Source organism: Pseudopodoces humilis, chromosome 8 (genome assembly GCF_049639895.1).
Source record: "Pseudopodoces humilis isolate 2021_Gansu_Grassland_sample_001 chromosome 8, ASM4963989v1, whole genome shotgun sequence".
Lineage (NCBI taxonomy): Eukaryota > Metazoa > Chordata > Aves > Passeriformes > Paridae > Pseudopodoces > Pseudopodoces humilis.
Window position 1 is genome coordinate 37,175,557 of NC_142207.1, and position 18,815 is coordinate 37,194,371.

Genomic DNA, 18,815 nt, shown 5'->3' on the forward strand with positions numbered 1-18,815 from the left:
TGCTCCATGGCTTTGCTTGCAGGCAGGGTATACTGCTGCTTTTCCAGAGGATCTGCCTGGCCTTGTCCCTGAGGAGCTGTTAACCAGCTCTGATGGACAGAAGAGACAAGAGAAAGCACTGCCCGGATAAAAGTGGGGCTTAGTAACAATTTGAAAAAGACTTCAGTAAAAAAACAGAGCAACAGAGGCACTAGGGAAGTGTGAGGAGTGAAGCAAAGCCCGAGGGTAGGGAAGGTTGGCTCTGAGGAAGGTGTAAAAAGCAAATCTCTTTTCTTGTGAATCTTCTCTCATTCTTGTGTACAAAAGCCTGTGACTTTGAGGGAAGAATAAGAATGGTGCTAAGCCAGAAGAATCCATTCTAAGAGCTCTGGGAAGACTGGCAGGTGAAAAAAGTTCGAGAGAAGAAGAGAGGAGAGTTTGTTGATTTCTAAGTAATATTCATAAAGATAAAACTTCTTCCTTTTTAGGAAACCAAATGATGTATTGCTGAGACAGCAGCATGACACTAGCTACAGATCCATCACTGCTGAGGAGAGTTCCCTTCTCCTCTATCTCCTCTTCCAATTAATCCCTGGAACATGAGACTGTTCCATTGACAGCACAAGCAAGCAAGAACACATATCACGTGCAGCAAGAAGCTAAGGTACATCCTGAGCACCACCAAGCTAATCAATGGCTTTTTAGAACACAGATTCCCCAGCAAACACCCATCAACATTTCCCCATCCAAACTGGATGTGTCCTAAAATAGCAGCCAAGATTTCAGATGGTTTTCATGGAAGCTGTTAGACCTTCACCACAAAATATGAGCCTTTGTCTTAAAAGCTGCTGGTACATAACAAAGAACATGATGCTCTTGAACATCATCCAATGAGGTATTTTTCTGACTAGATAAGCAGCTAATGGTCTTGAAGAAATATTCTCCAGCCTTCTACACGAGGCAAAAAATTATTGGAAGAGTTGTTATAATTCACCAGCCTCCTTTGGCATTAATTCCTGCCGGAGAATTTCTGTGCGTGATTTCAGCTGGAATTAAACACAGCATAGCACATGATGCCCTCATGAAACAAAATCCCTAAATTGGGCAGACCTAAAGAAAGGAACTGGAGTCACATCCTGTGCTCCTGGCCTGGATTTTATGTGGATTGGCTGTAAAGAAAGTCTTAAGCTAAATATCTTAAGCTTAATATCCTAAGGTAGAATGGATTGGTAGATGGTTTGGATTGAAAAGGACCTTAAAGCTCATCCCATTTTACCCCCTGCCATGGGCTGGGACACCTTCCACTATCCCAGGTTGCTCCAAGCCTCGTCCAACCTGGCCTGGGACACTTCCAGGGGTGGAGCATGTCATGAATAAAATCTCTCAAAAAATCCACCCTGGTTAAAATACTGTGTTTAATTATGTACAGTTAATGTTCTTATCCCATTTTAAACCTTGTTTGTTGTACCCCTTGTTTACTCCGATGGTTATTAGTAATGTTAATTACTTACCAGTTTTTGAAGTGTTTTAAGAGTTCTTATGAGACATTCCTCTATCCCTTTCCCTGACTTCCCTGCCACACTGTAACAAAAGCAACCCCTTAAGGAGCTATGCCACAGAACCAAGCAACTCCCACAGGAGCTGTGCAACCGAATAACATGCAAACTAAGGCATGCAAAACACCAAAACAACGAGCTAGCAAAAGAATAAAAGGACAAAGAAACATATTCTAGCAAGCTATGATGAAAGATCATCTTCCTCCATCATCTAAGCCTGCTTAGAAACCATTTTCCTGCATCACCATGACCTAAGGAGGACTGGAAAGGACGGACCACCCTACACGATGAGCCAGAATGACAGGCCTTCTGGTTATTCCATGAGGACGAAAGCCCGAGCTCTGCAGAGTGTGCTGCAAAGCTGAATTGTGCCTCCTCCTTGGAGCCGCCAGTGTGAGAGCAACTGTGGTGCAAGCGACCCCTCGGGGCCCCACCGCAAGAGCTCAGTCCTAATAAAGGCATAAAACAGGAGTCTTGTCTCCTAGCCAATTTCTTTCAAAGCAGCCACAGCTTCTCTGGGCAACCTGTGCCAGGGCCTCCCCACCCTCTCAGGGAAGGATTCCTTCCCAATATCCCATCTAATCCGTTCCTCTGACAGCTTAAAGCCATTGCTCTTGCACCATCACTTCAGGCTCTTGTAAATAGTATCCCTCCAGGAGAGAGAAGATACATCCCTATCAAACACCTCACTTGGATTAGGCAGAGGTGTGACTGCCACAACCTCTCCCAGCCAGCCACTGACCTGAGATAACGGCTTCTTCTTCTCTTCACAGTGGATGCCTCCAATGAAAACCATGTTGGGCATGACAGGCATGGGATACTCAAAGACGAAGTCGATTCTCCTCAGCCAGATGGATCCATGACTTAAAAGCTCTGTCATTGTCATTGGCTTTTGGAGGATCTCTGAGGCCAGCTCTTCAAACGGAGAGTAGGCAATGCTGCAGATGAAGGACTCGGAAAGGGCAATCAGGAAGTTCTTCACCCTCTCGGAGAAGGTCATGTGGTCGGTGTATTCCGAGAACATGCGTGGCACGTAGGATGGTGGGTCCGGGCCCTGAGCGGCGCGAACCTCGAAGGCACACGGAACCAGCCGCAGGAAGAAAACGCTGGGGATGGAGAAGTGCAGGGCAATGATCTGCCCACAAGGTGACACGGGATCTGTGAGCAGGGCATCAAAGTGACTGTCTCGGATGTACTTCATCAGCTCTTGGTTGTACACCAAGGACTTGCAGGAAGCGTGAAAAACGGTCCCACTCTTCTTGTAATCTCCCAAAAGCTTCCAGAATCTCACCAGGAAAGGCTCTTGGCTGAAAGTTCTTGCAGTAGTAGACCGTATGTGTTCTTCCATATCCTCCTTTGTGAATGGCACAGGGTAGGTTTTCAGTTCATAGACACCCGAGGAATCAATCAGGAGTGTGTTGTCCGGTGCAATGACCACAGTTTCGTGCCCTCTCTTGCTCAGCTCGACCAGCACTTTTTTCATGCTGAGCCAGTGGCTGCCCTCCATAGGGATCACCAGCAGCTTCCCAGCAGCAGCCGGGCTCAGGAGGCACAGGAAGGGGAGAAGCAGTGCCACCAGCATGGTGTGGGCTGTGCAGAGAGGAGCCCTCGCACCGGAGAGGCCAGGGCTGCTTTGCCAGTGCCTTGTAGCCGTGCTCCACCTCTTCCCCTTTGTCTCACCTCCCATTTCAGATCCACAGACCTTTGCAACAAGGTCACCAATATCAATAAATTATTAGGAAAGACTCAGGGCAGGTTTGAATTTCAAAGGTGGCTTTGGGTGAGTCAGGAAAGGCGTGTCACCGTCACACACGCCAAGCAAAGGTTATTGGCTCAATGCCACCTTCTTCCCTCAGCAGGATCCCAGCTTTTTGGCACTTCTTGCCGCCAGCCCACCACGCCCGAGGTCCAATGACAAAATGCAGGGAAAATCCAGGAAGAAATGCATCCATGGAATGGATGGAGCAGAAACATTGCTGATCCCTCATGGGAGGACTGTGCCTATCAAGGGAGCACTGCAAGGACTCTTTTCCATCGCTGCCACTGAAGGCTGATGGACTTGTCATAGACTGAGGTCATTTAGCAATTTTTCAAAGCATTTTCTTCCCTAATGAAATGGGTGCAAGTTGTGCAGTGAAACATAACTTGCTGTAGAGGTTCATATGAGAAATCGGTGTTACAGTACCTGGGTACAGTTGGGTTTTGCTGAGTTTTCAATAGTCAAAACCAGCAGGCAGCCCTGAGAAAAACTAATTTTCCTTCATGTAGACTTGCATTTTTTTGGAGGATAAGCAGCCAGCAGAAAATCTTTCCTTACCTCTCCGTATAACTTTCATCTAACCCCTTATCCTACCAGACATAAAATGAAGTTGCAAAAGAGCATTTCACCCTTGTACTCCAGACAACAAAGACCAACAACACCTCTCCAGTTCACAAAGGCAGGAATCATTCCCGGCCAGTGAGGGGTCAGTTCATGACCAATGTTGGGTCAGTTTATGACCTCAACCCTGTGTCCAGGTCCTTCTTGGCTCTAAATTGCTGGGGGGTTATTGCTGGTGATAACCTCTCATAAAAGTTCCTAAGTAGGTGAATATGAGAAACAATTTCCTTTTCCAGGGCATCCTGGGCTTTAAATCCTACCTGAAGCTTTTTTCCCCCATGCAGTTTCTGTGTGTTCCTTCCCAAGCCTGGTGGCAAATCTTGGACTTTTCTGAGAACCTGCCCTCCAAAAGGAGCAGCAGCTCCATCACCTGCTCTGAGCCCATATTGGTAGTTTAAAACATGGATTAACTTCATGGGGAGATTTCAAACAGCTCCGAGGAAGGGCATGCTCAGAAGAGGGGCCATGGCCTCAGACAAGGCTGCCAAATGAACATGGGAAGGTTGGTACACAGAAGCCCAAATGGACATTGACAGGAGATAACCATACCCAGAAAAGCTTAAAACCTAATTCAGCAATCTAAAAAAAAAAAAACAAAAAAAAGGGAAGGATGGAACTGAAAGCAGATTTCCTTTGGGGCTTAGCTATTGACACCTTGACAATAAAGGCAGATGGAAAGGAAGCAATCTAGTGGATGTCTCTGATAGCAAAGAGGCAAAACCTTCAGTCCAAGAACCTTCACTGTGGATGAAAGGAGAGGGGATATATGGAAGTATGGAGAGATAGTCCACGAGAAAGATGGGAAAGGAGGATACCAAAAATTCTTGAGTTCAACAAAAAAGACAAACATTTGCATAGAAGCTCTATGTCACTTAAATTGTCCTAATCAAGTCTGGTAAGGCTTTAGGTTTGGCAGGATGTGATATCATCTGAATGCTGGGTATGAGGAAATAACATTTCTGCACCATGCAGGATTTCTATCTTTAAACACCCAGCTGCTGTCAGTCAGGATTTGATGTAAGGATGTGAGTGACATTCCTTGCCCAGGACGGCAGCGGGGTGAACTGAGATGATCTTGAAGGTCCCTTTCAACCCAAGCCATTCTGCAATTCTATGACACATTTCTATTTTTGCCTTTTCCCTATAAAAACCAAAGAAAATTTTGTACCTGAGACAGTTTTTTCCTCTGAACACAGTTAATCCCTCCGATAAAAGCCATGTTTGGCATCACTGGTCTCGGGAACTCAAACACAAAATCGTATCTCATCAGCCAGAAGGATCCACGGCTCAGGAGTTCTATCGCTGTCACTTTCTTTTTGAAAACCTCGTAGGCAAGTTCTTCAAAGTGATCATAGATAGGCTTACAGTAGAAGAGCTCCAGCAGATCAACCAGCGTGTTCTTCACCCGTTGGGAAAACATCATGCTGTCTGAATTATCCAAGAATAACCTGGGGACATAGGAAGGAGGGCTTGGACACCGGGTAGCAGCGGAATCCATTCCGCAGGGAAAGCCCCACAGGAAGTAGACGGAAGGAACGGAAAGATACTCAGCCACCAGGGGCCCACACATCAGGATGGGATCTGTGAAAACCACATCGAATTTGCTTGCTTTCAAGTCCTGCATCAGCTCCTCGTTCTGCAGCAGGCTCTTACAGTTGGTGAAGAAGACCGAGGAGATTGCTATCGTGCTTTGATACGAGGTAAGAACAACATTCAAAACAGATTGTTCAAGAAAATGGGCATTAACGTAGGTCTTGAGCATTTCATCCAAGTATTCGTCTGTGTAAGGGATTGGATACACTTTCACTGTGTAATTCTGAGGCTCCTTTGACTTCATATACAGACTGGTTGAGGGTACAACCACAACAACTTGGTGTCCCTTTTGCTGCAGTTTCTCCACTACTGGGCGCATGCTGAGCCAGTGACTTCCATCCTGGGGTACCACCAGGATCTTCCCACCTTCAGCCAGGATTACAGACAGTGCCAGGAGGAGAAGTACCCCGGTACCTCGGTAAAAAAGAGCCATTTTGGTGGGCATGAACCAGAGGGTTCTGCTCCGCAGGGATCCACACCCTCCTTTATATGATGGTCCATGCAGACTAAGCAGGGGATTTGTTGGCTACAGGAATTAATATTTAACTTCCCAACAGGGTTGTGATTCGCCTGTGATATTGCCCATGTTTGTGGAAGGGAAGGGAAGCCATATTCAGAGAAAAACAGTTGTACTTTCTGTTAATGTTTAAGCTTCAAAGTCTGTCAGCACTAAGTCTGTGACACCAAGAGCACGGGTGTCACGTTGTAACCATAGCCGTGGTTAGAGCCATTGACCTGGCAAGAATACACACTGAGAAAATAGCAACAATACACCCAGCAGAATGGATGTAACTCCATTCCTGAGGCTGACATGAGGCTGATGTTGAATTCCCACGCCCTGGAAGCAGCCAAAGCTGCAGCTCTTACAAAGATGGCCCAGCCACCAGGGTGTACCATGCAATCCCAAGTGTGAGGAGAACAATCCCGATTGGCTTGCTTCCTCCTGGCACTACACCAAAAAAGTGAACTAATGCATGGGTTCAGGGCAAACAAAAGGAAAGGAGGCCGGCACAGGGACACAAAGAAGGAGTTTTCGTCTTTGTTTGCGGTCTTGAAACCCCTTTTCATGTATTGTGAGCAAGACAAAAGTAGGAGAAGGTGTGATGCCTTCCACTAATCCCACAGCAGGAGTGTTTGGACTGTGCAAGTAAAAGCAATGCCAGAGCAAAGGCTTTTGGATGGTGCTGAGAAAGAAGTCCTTGTGATGAAAAACTATCATCATCATCATCATCATCACAGAGTTTCTCCCTTCTTTTTATAAATGGTGGTGGGACTCCCAGCATCCTCAGTCGGGAGAAAAAAATCCATGCAGCCTGAGGCAAAGGGATTCATCTCATGACACCCAAAGGGTGCTGGCACTCCGTGTAATAGCTCCACTCTGTCACACTGGACACGGAGGAACCACCCTTAGACATGGAAAACCAGTTTCTGGAGAGGGCCAGAGAGGCAGGAGAGGTGGGAGACGGCACAGACTGAAAGCAGGAGACTGAACAGACCTAGAAAGAATTCCCATTAAATGTAGGGAATCTGGACGCAAAGAATTTATTGCAACTGCTGTGACAAAAGCTGACCAAATTAACTTGGGAGTTGCTGCTTGCTGCGTTTTCTACTCTGGACTCAATTGGCTTTTCAATGGCAAAACCAGTTGGCTGAAAACAGCCAATGCAAGATTTTTCCAGGTGCATGGAACATGTGATTTTCACCTAACAGGAGAGTGAAGACAGGAGCTGGCAGAGATAAAATGAGGGCAGGATGTCTCCACCCATGTAGCTCTTCGTAGCTCTGAGATCTTCAGGATAGAAAACGAAAGACTTGTGTGGTGTAACCAGGAAGAATTTGCCTCTTAAATCTCAAACTAGTGTCACTGTTGTGAGCTTAATGTGATAGAACACCTCAGAAATAATTTTATCCTAATATTCTAGTTCATAGTTGCATTCTTTGCCTTCCTTATCAGGTTTAGAGGGCTCTCCATAAGCCTGTCAAAGAGCAAAAAAGAAATCTGAAAGAAGAAAGAAAAAACCCACCCCTTCAGCTCAAAGTCATTGGGCAGAGATATTGCGTGACCACAATTTGGAAGTGAGGGAGCAATTTCCCAGGAAAGAGATTTGTGTCCTGCTTTGTGCCTGGAAAGAAATGTCCAGTGTTATCATTTTAGAGATTACATGGTGACTATCAAAATAGATTTTGATTTCTAGATTAGCTTTAAAAACCCTGCAGAGCAACTCTGGTAAAAGTAGATGTCAAGAAGTAGGTGTGAAAACTGATCTCAGTTCTGCATTCAAGTGTCATTCACCAAATCCACAATCGTATGATTATTTCTTGCCATTTCAACACAACATTTATATTTCACCCCCACAACAGGAGTAACTCAACGCAGACAGCCAGTTTGGAAATAATTTGTCATGAAAATACATGTGAAAAGTGAATCAACTGATGCTGATGAGCCTGGAGTTAAAAACAGAAGAGGACGTATGGGGTTTTGATCAGATAAGAGAAATATGTGTCAGCTGCTGTTAAAATGTAATCAAAACTGGATCTGGATGGTGCTTAATACACATTCACTGAGGACAGTCATTTCCATCAGGTAGGTGAAATGCCTCTTTTGTTTGGCCTGTTAGAAAACCCTCATTAATTCAAGCAGGTTGCTGTCAAGAGACTTGGGATTTTAGCCTGTGGAAAACAACTACCCAAACCTGCTCAAATTCAATCATGAACAGAAATAAAAAAAAAAAAAGTCAATAGCGATGAACTTCCTGAAACCACAGAATGACTTTTCATTGGGAAATGTACAATTTGTAGGTGAAGGAACATTACCTTATGCAGTGGTTTCTTCTTAGCACAGTTGATCCCCCCAATAAAGACCATGTTGGGCATCACAGGCCTGACGTACTCGAACACAAAGTCAAACCTCAGGATCCAAACGGCGGCGGAGTCCACGAGGTCCGTGAGGGACACATCCCTCTGAAGAACTTCTGAGGAAAGCTGAAGTACTTCCCCAAAGAAACCGTTGCAGTACCCAAGCTCCAGGAGGGAAATCAGGGCGTTTTCCACCCTCTGGAAAAAAGTCATGTGGTCTGAGTTGAAGCTGAAGAGTCTCGGGATGTAGGACAGAGGGCTCGGGGACTGTGGGGCTGCAAAGTGCAGGTTGCAAGGGAACCCCCTCATGATGAACGCAAAGGGAAGGGAGAGATGATGGGCGAGGATGACCCCGCACATGAAGATCGGATCTGTCAGGATGGCATCAAAGCCGCTTTGGTTGAGGAAACTCAGGGTCTCCTGGCTGCGGAACAGGTCCTTGCATTGCCCAAAGAAGGTCCTGAAATTGTTCACCGAGGCCCTGTACATTGCCAGGACATTGAGAGGGAAAGGCTTCTCTGTCAGGTGCACGGCAACATATTCCCGGAAGACATTATCCAGCTCCTCCAGGGTCTGCCTCACTGGGTACGTGACCACCTTGTAGGCCTGCGTCGTCTCCATCTGCCAGCTCACCTCGGGAACCAGCACCACCACCTCGTGTCCTCTCTTGCTCAGCTTCTCCACCACTTCCTGCATGCTCAGCCAGTGGCTTCCCACCATGGGCACCACCAGGAGCTTCCCTCCATCCGAGAGGCTGGGCAGGAGAAGGAGGATGGAAACCCAGGCACAGCAAAGCCTCAGAGCCATGTGAGCTGGAGTAGGGTCCTTGGAAGAGATTTCTCCTGCAGGTTGTAGCCTGAAGGTGCTTTGGAAAGCGACTGTAGGGTGGATTGTGCTGCCCGTGCCTTTTGGCAATCCTGTTGTTAATGATTCACAGCTTTGGTTTGTGGGTGGTTCTTTTTACCTTTTCCCACCTTGTTTGAAAGGCCAAGGTTTTGTGACCCTTTCAATGCTGAGTCACTGCAGCTCCTCGGTGTTCAGTTAGCTCCTTGACCTGCAACTCGGATCCCTCAGGACTCCACATCTCTGTTGTGTCTTGTGTTACAACTTGCCCAGGACCCAGGGATGCAACCTTGCTGTGCACAGCTCCCAGCCCCACAGGAAAAAATGCAAACAGCCTCTCAATGTTGGGGACAGGGATCCTCAGGTGATTCCTCCAGGGATGGAGCAGGAGACCCTCAGGACAATGCTCAGAGTTCTTCTGAGCTGGAAGGAGTCTCCTCCTCAGTGCCAGGGATGCCACAAAGAGGTGCTGAGAGAGGCTGACCTCTCTCCGTACAGCCCAAGTTCTCACTTTACGGAGTTGTTTCCAGCCTGGGAGGTGGCCCTCAGGCAGCTGAAAACTCCTCCCAACCAGGAATGAGACCAGCACTAAATGCGTTTTAGCAGCCACTGGGGCCTCATTGCACACCTGACTCAGCAAAGGAGCAGGTTCAGCACAGACGTGATTTCCCCAGCCTCACAGCATTGCCACTGATGCCAAAACCGAAAAAAGCCACACCTCAGGATATTCAGAGCCACACAACCTCCATCCCTCAGGCACACAACTTCTCTCATCTCCCTTCACACCATGGTCAGTGCACCAAAATGAACTGTATATTGCTTTCCTCAGATCAGCCTTATTTATTTTTTGTGTTTTACCAATGTCTTTAATTATTTCTACTGGAAAGATGGCAGAGAGCAGTCTTATGTCACAATGGCTTTTCAGAAAACAACCTTTTTGAGCCTCAGAGTCAAGGGGAGAAGCTCTGAGGTGAAAGAGACTAAAACACTCTCTGAATATTATAAGCAGTAAAGGAATAAAACACCACAGTAAGAACTACTAAGTATGTTCAGATTTTTATAAAGCCCATTGGGAAGCTGAACAGTTTAGCAAACAGCATTTTCTCATAAAAAAACAAGTTAATTTATGTATTTTGTGAGGCCACCCAGCTGTTTGCCGAAGTGGGATAAGGTGAGGGTTAGCAGGGAAATGTCCTCCCCTCCCTCCTGCTGCAGGACGAAATTTCCATCCAAACCTTCAGTGTGAGGAGTGGGTGCAAAGGCAATCCTGGAACAGGTGAAGTTGATCATTACCTCAGTGTTTGTCAACTTGTCAAAGGCTCCCTCAGTTGGCCTGGTTATCCCAGGATATCCCAGCCAGGCATTCTGGAATTTGCTGGTTTCAAGGCAGGGCGAGATCAAAGTCGCTCCCTGCTCACATGTGAGCAAAGGGACAGTGGGAAGGCTGGATTTGGGTGAAAAGCCCCGAATTTGGGGGCAGCCGTGTTCAGGGAGGGGCTACAGAGCTGAGGAAGGGGTTCAAGAAATCTCCTGAGCTGAGGGAACTGGGGGTGTTTATGGAGAAAAGGAGGCTCAGGGGGACCTTGTTGCTCTCCACGACTCCCTGACAGGAGGTGGGGTGGGATGGGGACGTCTTGCTGTGTCACAAGGGAAAGGATGAGAGGAAATGGCCTCCAGTTGCACCAGGGGAGGTCCAGAGTGACTATTAGAAAATAAAATTAAATGCACTGGAAGAATGGTTAAGCATTGGAATAATTTTCCCAGGGAGGTGGTGGAGTCACCATCTCTGGAAGTGTCCAAGAGGAGCCTGGATGTGGCTCCTGGGGACGTGGTTTAGGGGTGATGATGGCAGTGAAGCTGGGACTGGGTAATCCTGGAGTTCTTCTCTAAGCTTGATGATTCTGTCAGGTGCAGGCTGGGCCATTCCAGGCTCTGGAGGGAATTACTAGGCTAGCTACAGCACACCAGCCAAGGCTGGAATAAATCCATGACTGCAGGTCTCCAAATATCTCTTATTAATCCATGAAAAGAGATCCCCGAGCCTCTCTAATAAATTCAGGAGAATAAATCCCCAAGCCCCTCTAATAAATCTATGAAAGGTAGTCCCCAAATGCCTCTAAGAAGTCCATGACAGGAGATGCCAAAATTCTTTAATAAACCCATGGCAGGAGATCCCAAAGCCTGTAATAAATCCATGACACAAAACAACTGTTTGAAAGAGGGACATGGTCATTGAAGAATGCCAGGAGTGTTTGGATTGAGAAGGACCTTAAAGCTCATCCCATTCCACCCCCTGCCATGGGCAGGGACACCTTCCACTATCCCAGCTCGCTCCAAGCCTCGTCCACCCTGGCCTGGGACACTTCCAGGGCTGGAGCAGCCACAGCTTCTCTGGGCAACCTGTGCCAGGGCCTCCCCACCCTCTCAGGGAAGGATTCCTTCCCAATATCCCATCTAATCCGTTCCTCTGACAGCTTAAAGCCATTGCTCTTGCACCATCACTTCAGGCTCTTGTAAATAGTATCCCTCCAGGAGAGAGAAGATACATCCCTATCAAACACCTCACTTGGATTAGGCAGAGGTGTGACTGCCACAACCTCTCCCAGCCAGCCACTGACCTGAGATAACGGCTTCTTCTTCTCTCCACAGTGGATGCCTCCAATGAAAACCATGTTGGGCATGACAGGCATGGGATACTCAAAGACGAAGTCAATTCTCCTCAGCCAGATGGATCCATGACTTAAAAGCTCTGTCATTGTCATTGGCTTTTGGAGGATCTCTGAGGCCAGCTCTTCAAACGGAGAGTAGGCAATGCTGCAGATGAAGGACTCGGAAAGGGCAATCAGGAAGTTCTTCACCCTCTCGGAGAAGGTCATGTGGTCGGTGTATTCCGAGAACATGCGTGGCACGTAGGATGGTGGGTCCGGGCCCTGAGCGGCGCGAACCTCGAAGGCACACGGAACCAGCCGCAGGAAGAAAACGCTGGGGATGGAGAAGTGCAGGGCAATGATCTGCCCACAAGGTGACACGGGATCTGTGAGCAGGGCATCAAAGTGACTGTCTCGGATGTACTTCATCAGCTCTTGGTTGTACACCAAGGACTTGCAGGAAGCGTAAAAGATGGCACCGGTCTGCCGATACTCTGCCAAAAGCTTCCAGAATCTCACCAGGAAAGGCTCTTGTCTGAAAGATTTTGAAGTAAAGGAGCGTATGTTTTCTTTTATAACCTCCTTCATCAATGGCATAGGGTAGGTTTTCAGTTCATAGACACCCGAGGAATCAATCAGGAGTGTGTTGTCCGGTGCAATGACCACAGTTTCGTGCCCTCTCTTGCTCAGCTCGACCAGCACTTTTTTCATGCTGAGCCAGTGGCTGCCCTCCATAGGGATCACCAGCAGCTTCCCAGCAGCAGCCGGGCTCAGGAGGCACAGGAAGGGGAGAAGCAGTGCCACCAGCATGGTGTGGGCTGTGCAGAGAGGAGCCCTCGCACCAGAGAGGCCAGGGCTGCTTTGCCAGTGCCTTGTAGCCGTGCTCCACCTCTTCCCCTTTGTCTCACCTCCCATTTCAGATCCACAGACCTTTGCAACAAGGTCACCGATATCAATAAATTATTAGGAAAGACTCAGGGCAGGTTTGAATTTCAAAGGTGGCTTTGGGTGAGTCAGGAAAGGCGTGTCACCGTCACACACGCCAAGCAAAGGTTATTGGCTCAATGCCACCTTCTTCCCTCAGCAGGATCCCAGCTTTTTGGCACTTCTTGCCGCCAGCCCACCACGCCCGAGGTCCAATGACAAAATGCAGGGAAAATCCAGGAAGAAATGCATCCATGGAATGGATGGAGCAGAAACATTGCTGATCCCTCATGGGAGGACTGTGCCTATCAAGGGAGCACTGCAAGGACTCTTTTCCATCGCTGCCACTGAAGGCTGATGGACTTGTCATAGACTGAGGTCATTTAGCAATTTTTCAAAGCATTTTCTTCCCTAATGAAATGGGTGCAAGTTGTGCAGTGAAACATAACTTGCTGTAGAGGTTCATATGAGAAATCGGTGTTACAGTACCTGGGTACAGTTGGGTTTTGCTGAGTTTTCAATAGTCAAAACCAGCAGGCAGCCCTGAGAAAAACTAATTTTCCTTCATGTAGACTTGCATTTTTTTGGAGGATAAGCAGCCAGCAGAAAATCTTTCCTTACCTCTCCGTATAACTTTCATCTAACCCCTTATCCTACCAGACATAAAATGAAGTTGCAAAAGAGCATTTCACCCTTGTACTCCAGACAACAAAGACCAACAACACCTCTCCAGTTCACAAAGGCAGGAATCATTCCCGGCCAGTGAGGGGTCAGTTCATGACCAATGTTGGGTCAGTTTATGACCTCAACCCTGTGTCCAGGTCCTTCTTGGCTCTAAATTGCTGGGGGGTTATTGCTGGTGATAACCTCTCATAAAAGTTCCTAAATAGGTGAATATGAGAAACAATTTCCTTTTCCAGGGCATCCTGGGCTTTAAATCCTACCTGAAGCTTTTTTCCCCCATGCAGTTTCTGTGTGTTCCTTCCCAAGCCTGGTGGCAAATCTTGGACTTTTCTGAGAACCTGCCCTCCAAAAGGAGCAGCAGCTCCATCACCTGCTCTGAGCCCATATTGGTAGTTTAAAACATGGATTAACTTCATGGGGAGATTTCAAACAGCTCCGAGGAAGGGCATGCTCAGAAGAGGGGCCATGGCCTCAGACAAGGCTGCCAAATGAACATGGGAAGGTTGGTACACAGAAGCCCAAATGGACATTGACAGGAGATAACCATACCCAGAAAAGCTTAAAACCTAATTCAGCAATCTAAAAAAAAAAAAACAAAAAAAAGGGAAGGATGGAACTGAAAGCAGATTTCCTTTGGGGCTTAGCTATTGACACCTTGACAATAAAGGCAGATGGAAAGGAAGCAATCTAGTGGATGTCTCTGATAGCAAAGAGGCAAAACCTTCAGTCCAAGAACCTTCACTGTGGATGAAAGGAGAGGGGATATATGGAAGTATGGAGAGATAGTCCACGAGAAAGATGGGAAAGGAGGATACCAAAAATTCTTGAGTTCAACAAAAAAGACAAACATTTGCATAGAAGCTCTATGTCACTTAAATTGTCCTAATCAAGTCTGGTAAGGCTTTAGGTTTGGCAGGATGTGATATCATCTGAATGCTGGGTATGAGGAAATAACATTTCTGCACCATGCAGGATTTCTATCTTTAAACACCCAGCTGCTGTCAGTCAGGATTTGATGTAAGGATGTGAGTGACATTCCTTGCCCAGGACGGCAGCGGGGTGAACTGAGATGATCTTGAAGGTCCCTTTCAACCCAAGCCATTCTGCAATTCTATGACACATTTCTATTTTTGCCTTTTCCCTATAAAAACCAAAGAAAATTTTGTACCTGAGACAGTTTTTTCCTCTGAACACAGTTAATCCCTCCGATAAAAGCCATGTTTGGCATCACTGGTCTCGGGAACTCAAACACAAAATCGTATCTCATCAGCCAGAAGGATCCACGGCTCAGGAGTTCTGTCGCTGTCACTTTCTTTTTGAAAACCTCGTAGGCAAGTTCTTCAAAGTGATCATAGATAGGCTTACAGTAGAAGAGCTCCAGCAGATCAACCAGCGTGTTCTTCACCCGTTGGGAAAACATCATGCTGTCTGAATTATCCAAGAATAACCTGGGGACATAGGAAGGAGGGCTTGGACACCGGGTAGCAGCGGAATCCATTCCGCAGGGAAAGCCCCGCAGGAAGTAGACGGAAGGAACGGAAAGATACTCAGCCACCAGGGGCCCACACATCAGGATGGGATCTGTGAAAACCACATCGAATTTGCTTGCTTTCAAGTCCTGCATCAGCTCCTCGTTCTGCAGCAGGCTCTTACAGTTGGTGAAGAAGACCGAGGAGATTGCTATCGTGCTTTGATACGAGGTAAGAACAACATTCAAAACAGATTGTTCAAGAAAATGGGCATTAACGTAGGTCTTGAGCATTTCATCCAAGTATTCGTCTGTGTAAGGGATTGGATACACTTTCACTGTGTAATTCTGAGGCTCCTTTGACTTCATATACAGACTGGTTGAGGGTACAACCACAACAACTTGGTGTCCCTTTTGCTGCAGTTTCTCCACTACTGGGCGCATGCTGAGCCAGTGACTTCCATCCTGGGGTACCACCAGGATCTTCCCACCTTCAGCCAGGATTACAGACAGTGCCAGGAGGAGAAGTACCCCGGTACCTCGGTAAAAAAGAGCCATTTTGGTGGGCATGAACCAGAGGGTTCTGCTCCGCAGGGATCCACACCCTCCTTTATATGATGGTCCATGCAGACTAAGCAGGGGATTTGTTGGCTACAGGAATTAATATTTAACTTCCCAACAGGGTTGTGATTCGCCTGTGATATTGCCCATGTTTGTGGAAGGGAAGGGAAGCCGTATTCAGAGAAAAACAGTTGTACTTTCTGTTAATGTTTAAGCTTCAAAGTCTGTCAGCACTAAGTCTGTGACACCAAGAGCACGGGTGTCACGTTGTAACCATAGCCGTGGTTAGAGCCATTGACCTGGCAAGAATACACACTGAGAAAATAGCAACAATACACCCAGCAGAATGGATGTAACTCCATTCCTGAGGCTGACATGAGGCTGATGTTGAATTCCCACGCCCTGGAAGCAGCCAAAGCTGCAGCTCTTACAAAGATGGCCCAGCCACCAGGGTGTACCATGCAATCCCAAGTGTGAGGAGAACAATCCCGATTGGCTTGCTTCCTCCTGGCACTACACCAAAAAAGTGAACTAATGCATGGGTTCAGGGCAAACAAAAGGAAAGGAGGCCGGCACAGGGACACAAAGAAGGAGTTTTCGTCTTTGTTTGCGGTCTTGAAACCCCTTTTCATGTATTGTGAGCAAGACAAAAGTAGGAGAAGGTGTGATGCCTTCCACTAATCCCACAGCAGGAGTGTTTGGACTGTGCAAGTAAAAGCAATGCCAGAGCAAAGGCTTTTGGATGGTGCTGAGAAAGAAGTCCTTGTGATGAAAAACTATCATCATCATCATCATCATCACAGAGTTTCTCCCTTCTTTTTATAAATGGTGGTGGGACTCCCAGCATCCTCAGTCGGGAGAAAGAAATCCATGCAGCCTGAGGCAAAGGGATTCATCTCATGACACCCAAAGGGTGCTGGCACTCCGTGTAATAGCTCCACTCTGTCACACTGGACACGGAGGAACCACCCTTAGACATGGAAAACCAGTTTCTGGAGAGGGCCAGAGAGGCAGGAGAGGTGGGAGACGGCACAGACTGAAAGCAGGAGACTGAACAGACCTAGAAAGAATTCCCATTAAATGTAGGGAATCTGGACGCAAAGAATTTATTGCAACTGCTGTGACAAAAGCTGACCAAATTAACTTGGGAGTTGCTGCTTGCTGCGTTTTCTACTCTGGACTCAATTGGCTTTTCAATGGCAAAACCAGTTGGCTGAAAACAGCCAATGCAAGATTTTTCCAGGTGCATGGAACATGTGATTTTCACCTAACAGGAGAGTGAAGACAGGAGCTGGCAGAGATAAAATGAGGGCAGGATGTCTCCACCCATGTAGCTCTTCGTAGCTCTGAGACCTTCAGGATAGAAAACGAAAGACTTGTGTGGTGTAACCAGGAAGAATTTGCCTCTTAAATCTCAAACTAGTGTCACTGTTGTGAGCTTAATGTGATAGAACACCTCAGAAATAATTTTATCCTAATATTCTAGTTCATAGTTGCATTCTTTGCCTTCCTTATCAGGTTTAGAGGGCTCTCCATAAGCCTGTCAAAGAGCAAAAAAGAAATCTGAAAGAAGAAAGAAAAAACCCACCCCTTCAGCTCAAAGTCATTGGGCAGAGATATTGCGTGACCACAATTTGGAAGTGAGGGAGCAATTTCCCAGGAAAGAGATTTGTGTCCTGCTTTGTGCCTGGAAAGAAATGTCCAGTGTTATCATTTTAGAGATTACATGGTGACTATCAAAATAGATTTTGATTTCTAGATTAGCTTTAAAAACCCTGCAGAGCAACTCTGGTAAAAGTAGATGTCAAGAAGTAGGTGTGAAAACTGATCTCAGTTCTGCATTCAAGTGTCATTCACCAAATCCACAATCGTATGATTATTTCTTGCCATTTCAACACAACATTTATATTTCACCCCCACAACAGGAGTAACTCAACGCAGACAGCCAGTTTGGAAATAATTTGTCATGAAAATACATGTGAAAAGTGAATCAACTGATGCTGATGAGCCTGGAGTTAAAAACAGAAGAGGACGTATGGGGTTTTGATCAGATAAGAGAAATATGTGTCAGCTGCTGTTAAAATGTAATCAAAACTGGATCTGGATGGTGCTTAATACACATTCACTGAGGACAGTCATTTCCATCAGGTAGGTGAAATGCCTCTTTTGTTTGGCCTGTTAGAAAACCCTCATTAATTCAAGCAGGTTGCTGTCAAGAGACTTGGGATTTTAGCCTGTGGAAAACAACTACCCAAACCTGCTCAAATTCAATCATGAACAGAAATAAAAAAAAAAAAAGTCAATAGCGATGAACTTCCTGAAACCACAGAATGACTTTTCATTGGGAAATGTACAATTTGTAGGTGAAGGAACATTACCTTATGCAGTGGTTTCTTCTTAGCACAGTTGATCCCCCCAATAAAGACCATGTTGGGCATCACAGGCCTGACGTACTCGAACACAAAGTCAAACCTCAGGATCCAAACGGCGGCGGAGTCCACGAGGTCCGTGAGGGACACATCCCTCTGAAGAACTTCTGAGGAAAGCTGAAGTGCTTCCCCAAAGAAACCGTTGCAGTACCCAAGCTCCAGGAGGGAAATCAGGGCGTTTTCCACCCTCTGGAAAAAAGTCATGTGGTCTGAGTTGAAGCTGAAGAGTCTCGGGATGTAGGACAGAGGGCTCGGGGACTGTGGGGCTGCAAAGTGCAGGTTGCAAGGGAACCCCCTCATGATGAACGCAAAGGGAAGGGAGAGATGATGGGCGAGGATGACCCCGCACATGAAGATCGGATCTGTCAGGATGGCATCAAAGCCGCTTTGGTTGAGGAAACTCAGGGTCTCCTGGCTGCGGAACAGGTCCTTGCACTGCCCAAAGAAAGTACTGAAAGTGTTCACCGAGGCCCTGTACATTGCCAGGACATTGAGAGGGAAAGGCTTCTCTGTCAGGTGCACGGCAACATATTCCCGGAAGACATTATCCAGCTCCTCCAGGGTCTGCCTCACTGGGTACGTGACCACCTTGTAGGCCTGCGTCGTCTCCATCTGCCAGCTCACCTCGGGAACCAGCACCACCACCTCGTGTCCTCTCTTGCTCAGCTCCTCCACCACTTCCTGCATGCTCAGCCAGTGGCTTCCCACCATGGGCACCACCAGGAGCTTCCCTCCATCCGAGAGGCCGGGCAGGAGAAGGAGGATGGAAACCCAGGCACAGCAAAGCCTCAGAGCCATGTGAGCTGGAGTAGGGTCCTTGGAAGAGATTTCTCCTGCAGGTTGTAGCCTGAAGGTGCTTTGGAAAGCGACTGTAGGGTGGATTGTGCTGCCCGT

At 47.1% G+C, this 18,815-nt stretch overlaps 1 protein-coding gene and 4 pseudogenes across 2 annotated transcripts in view; all 5 read right to left on the minus strand.

Annotated features, from left to right (window-relative positions):
* LOC102109386 (UDP-glucuronosyltransferase 1A1-like) overlaps positions 1-9,251 on the minus strand; it is a 37,692-nt gene extending 28,441 nt beyond the window's left edge. The window contains exon 1 of one of the 2 annotated variants that reach the window (XM_014262117.2): positions 8,323-9,251. In XM_014262117.2, coding sequence (XP_014117592.2) covers positions 8,323-9,171 — 849 coding nt within the window. In that variant the 5' untranslated portion in view covers positions 9,172-9,251. Of the gene's footprint in view, positions 1-5,083; positions 5,981-8,322 lie in introns of those variants that run through there. The other variant, XM_014262112.2, reaches the window with a different exon arrangement.
* Positions 2,158-4,197, minus strand: LOC148183909 (UDP-glucuronosyltransferase 1A1 pseudogene; annotated as a pseudogene).
* A 2,454-nt stretch (positions 9,252-11,705) lies between the features above and the next one.
* LOC102110485 (UDP-glucuronosyltransferase 1A1 pseudogene) lies at positions 11,706-12,695 on the minus strand (annotated as a pseudogene).
* A 1,909-nt stretch (positions 12,696-14,604) lies between these two features.
* On the minus strand, positions 14,605-15,534 carry LOC148183910 (UDP-glucuronosyltransferase 1A6 pseudogene; annotated as a pseudogene).
* Positions 15,535-15,725: 191 nt separating this feature from the next.
* On the minus strand, positions 15,726-18,815 carry LOC148183911 (UDP-glucuronosyltransferase 1A6 pseudogene; annotated as a pseudogene).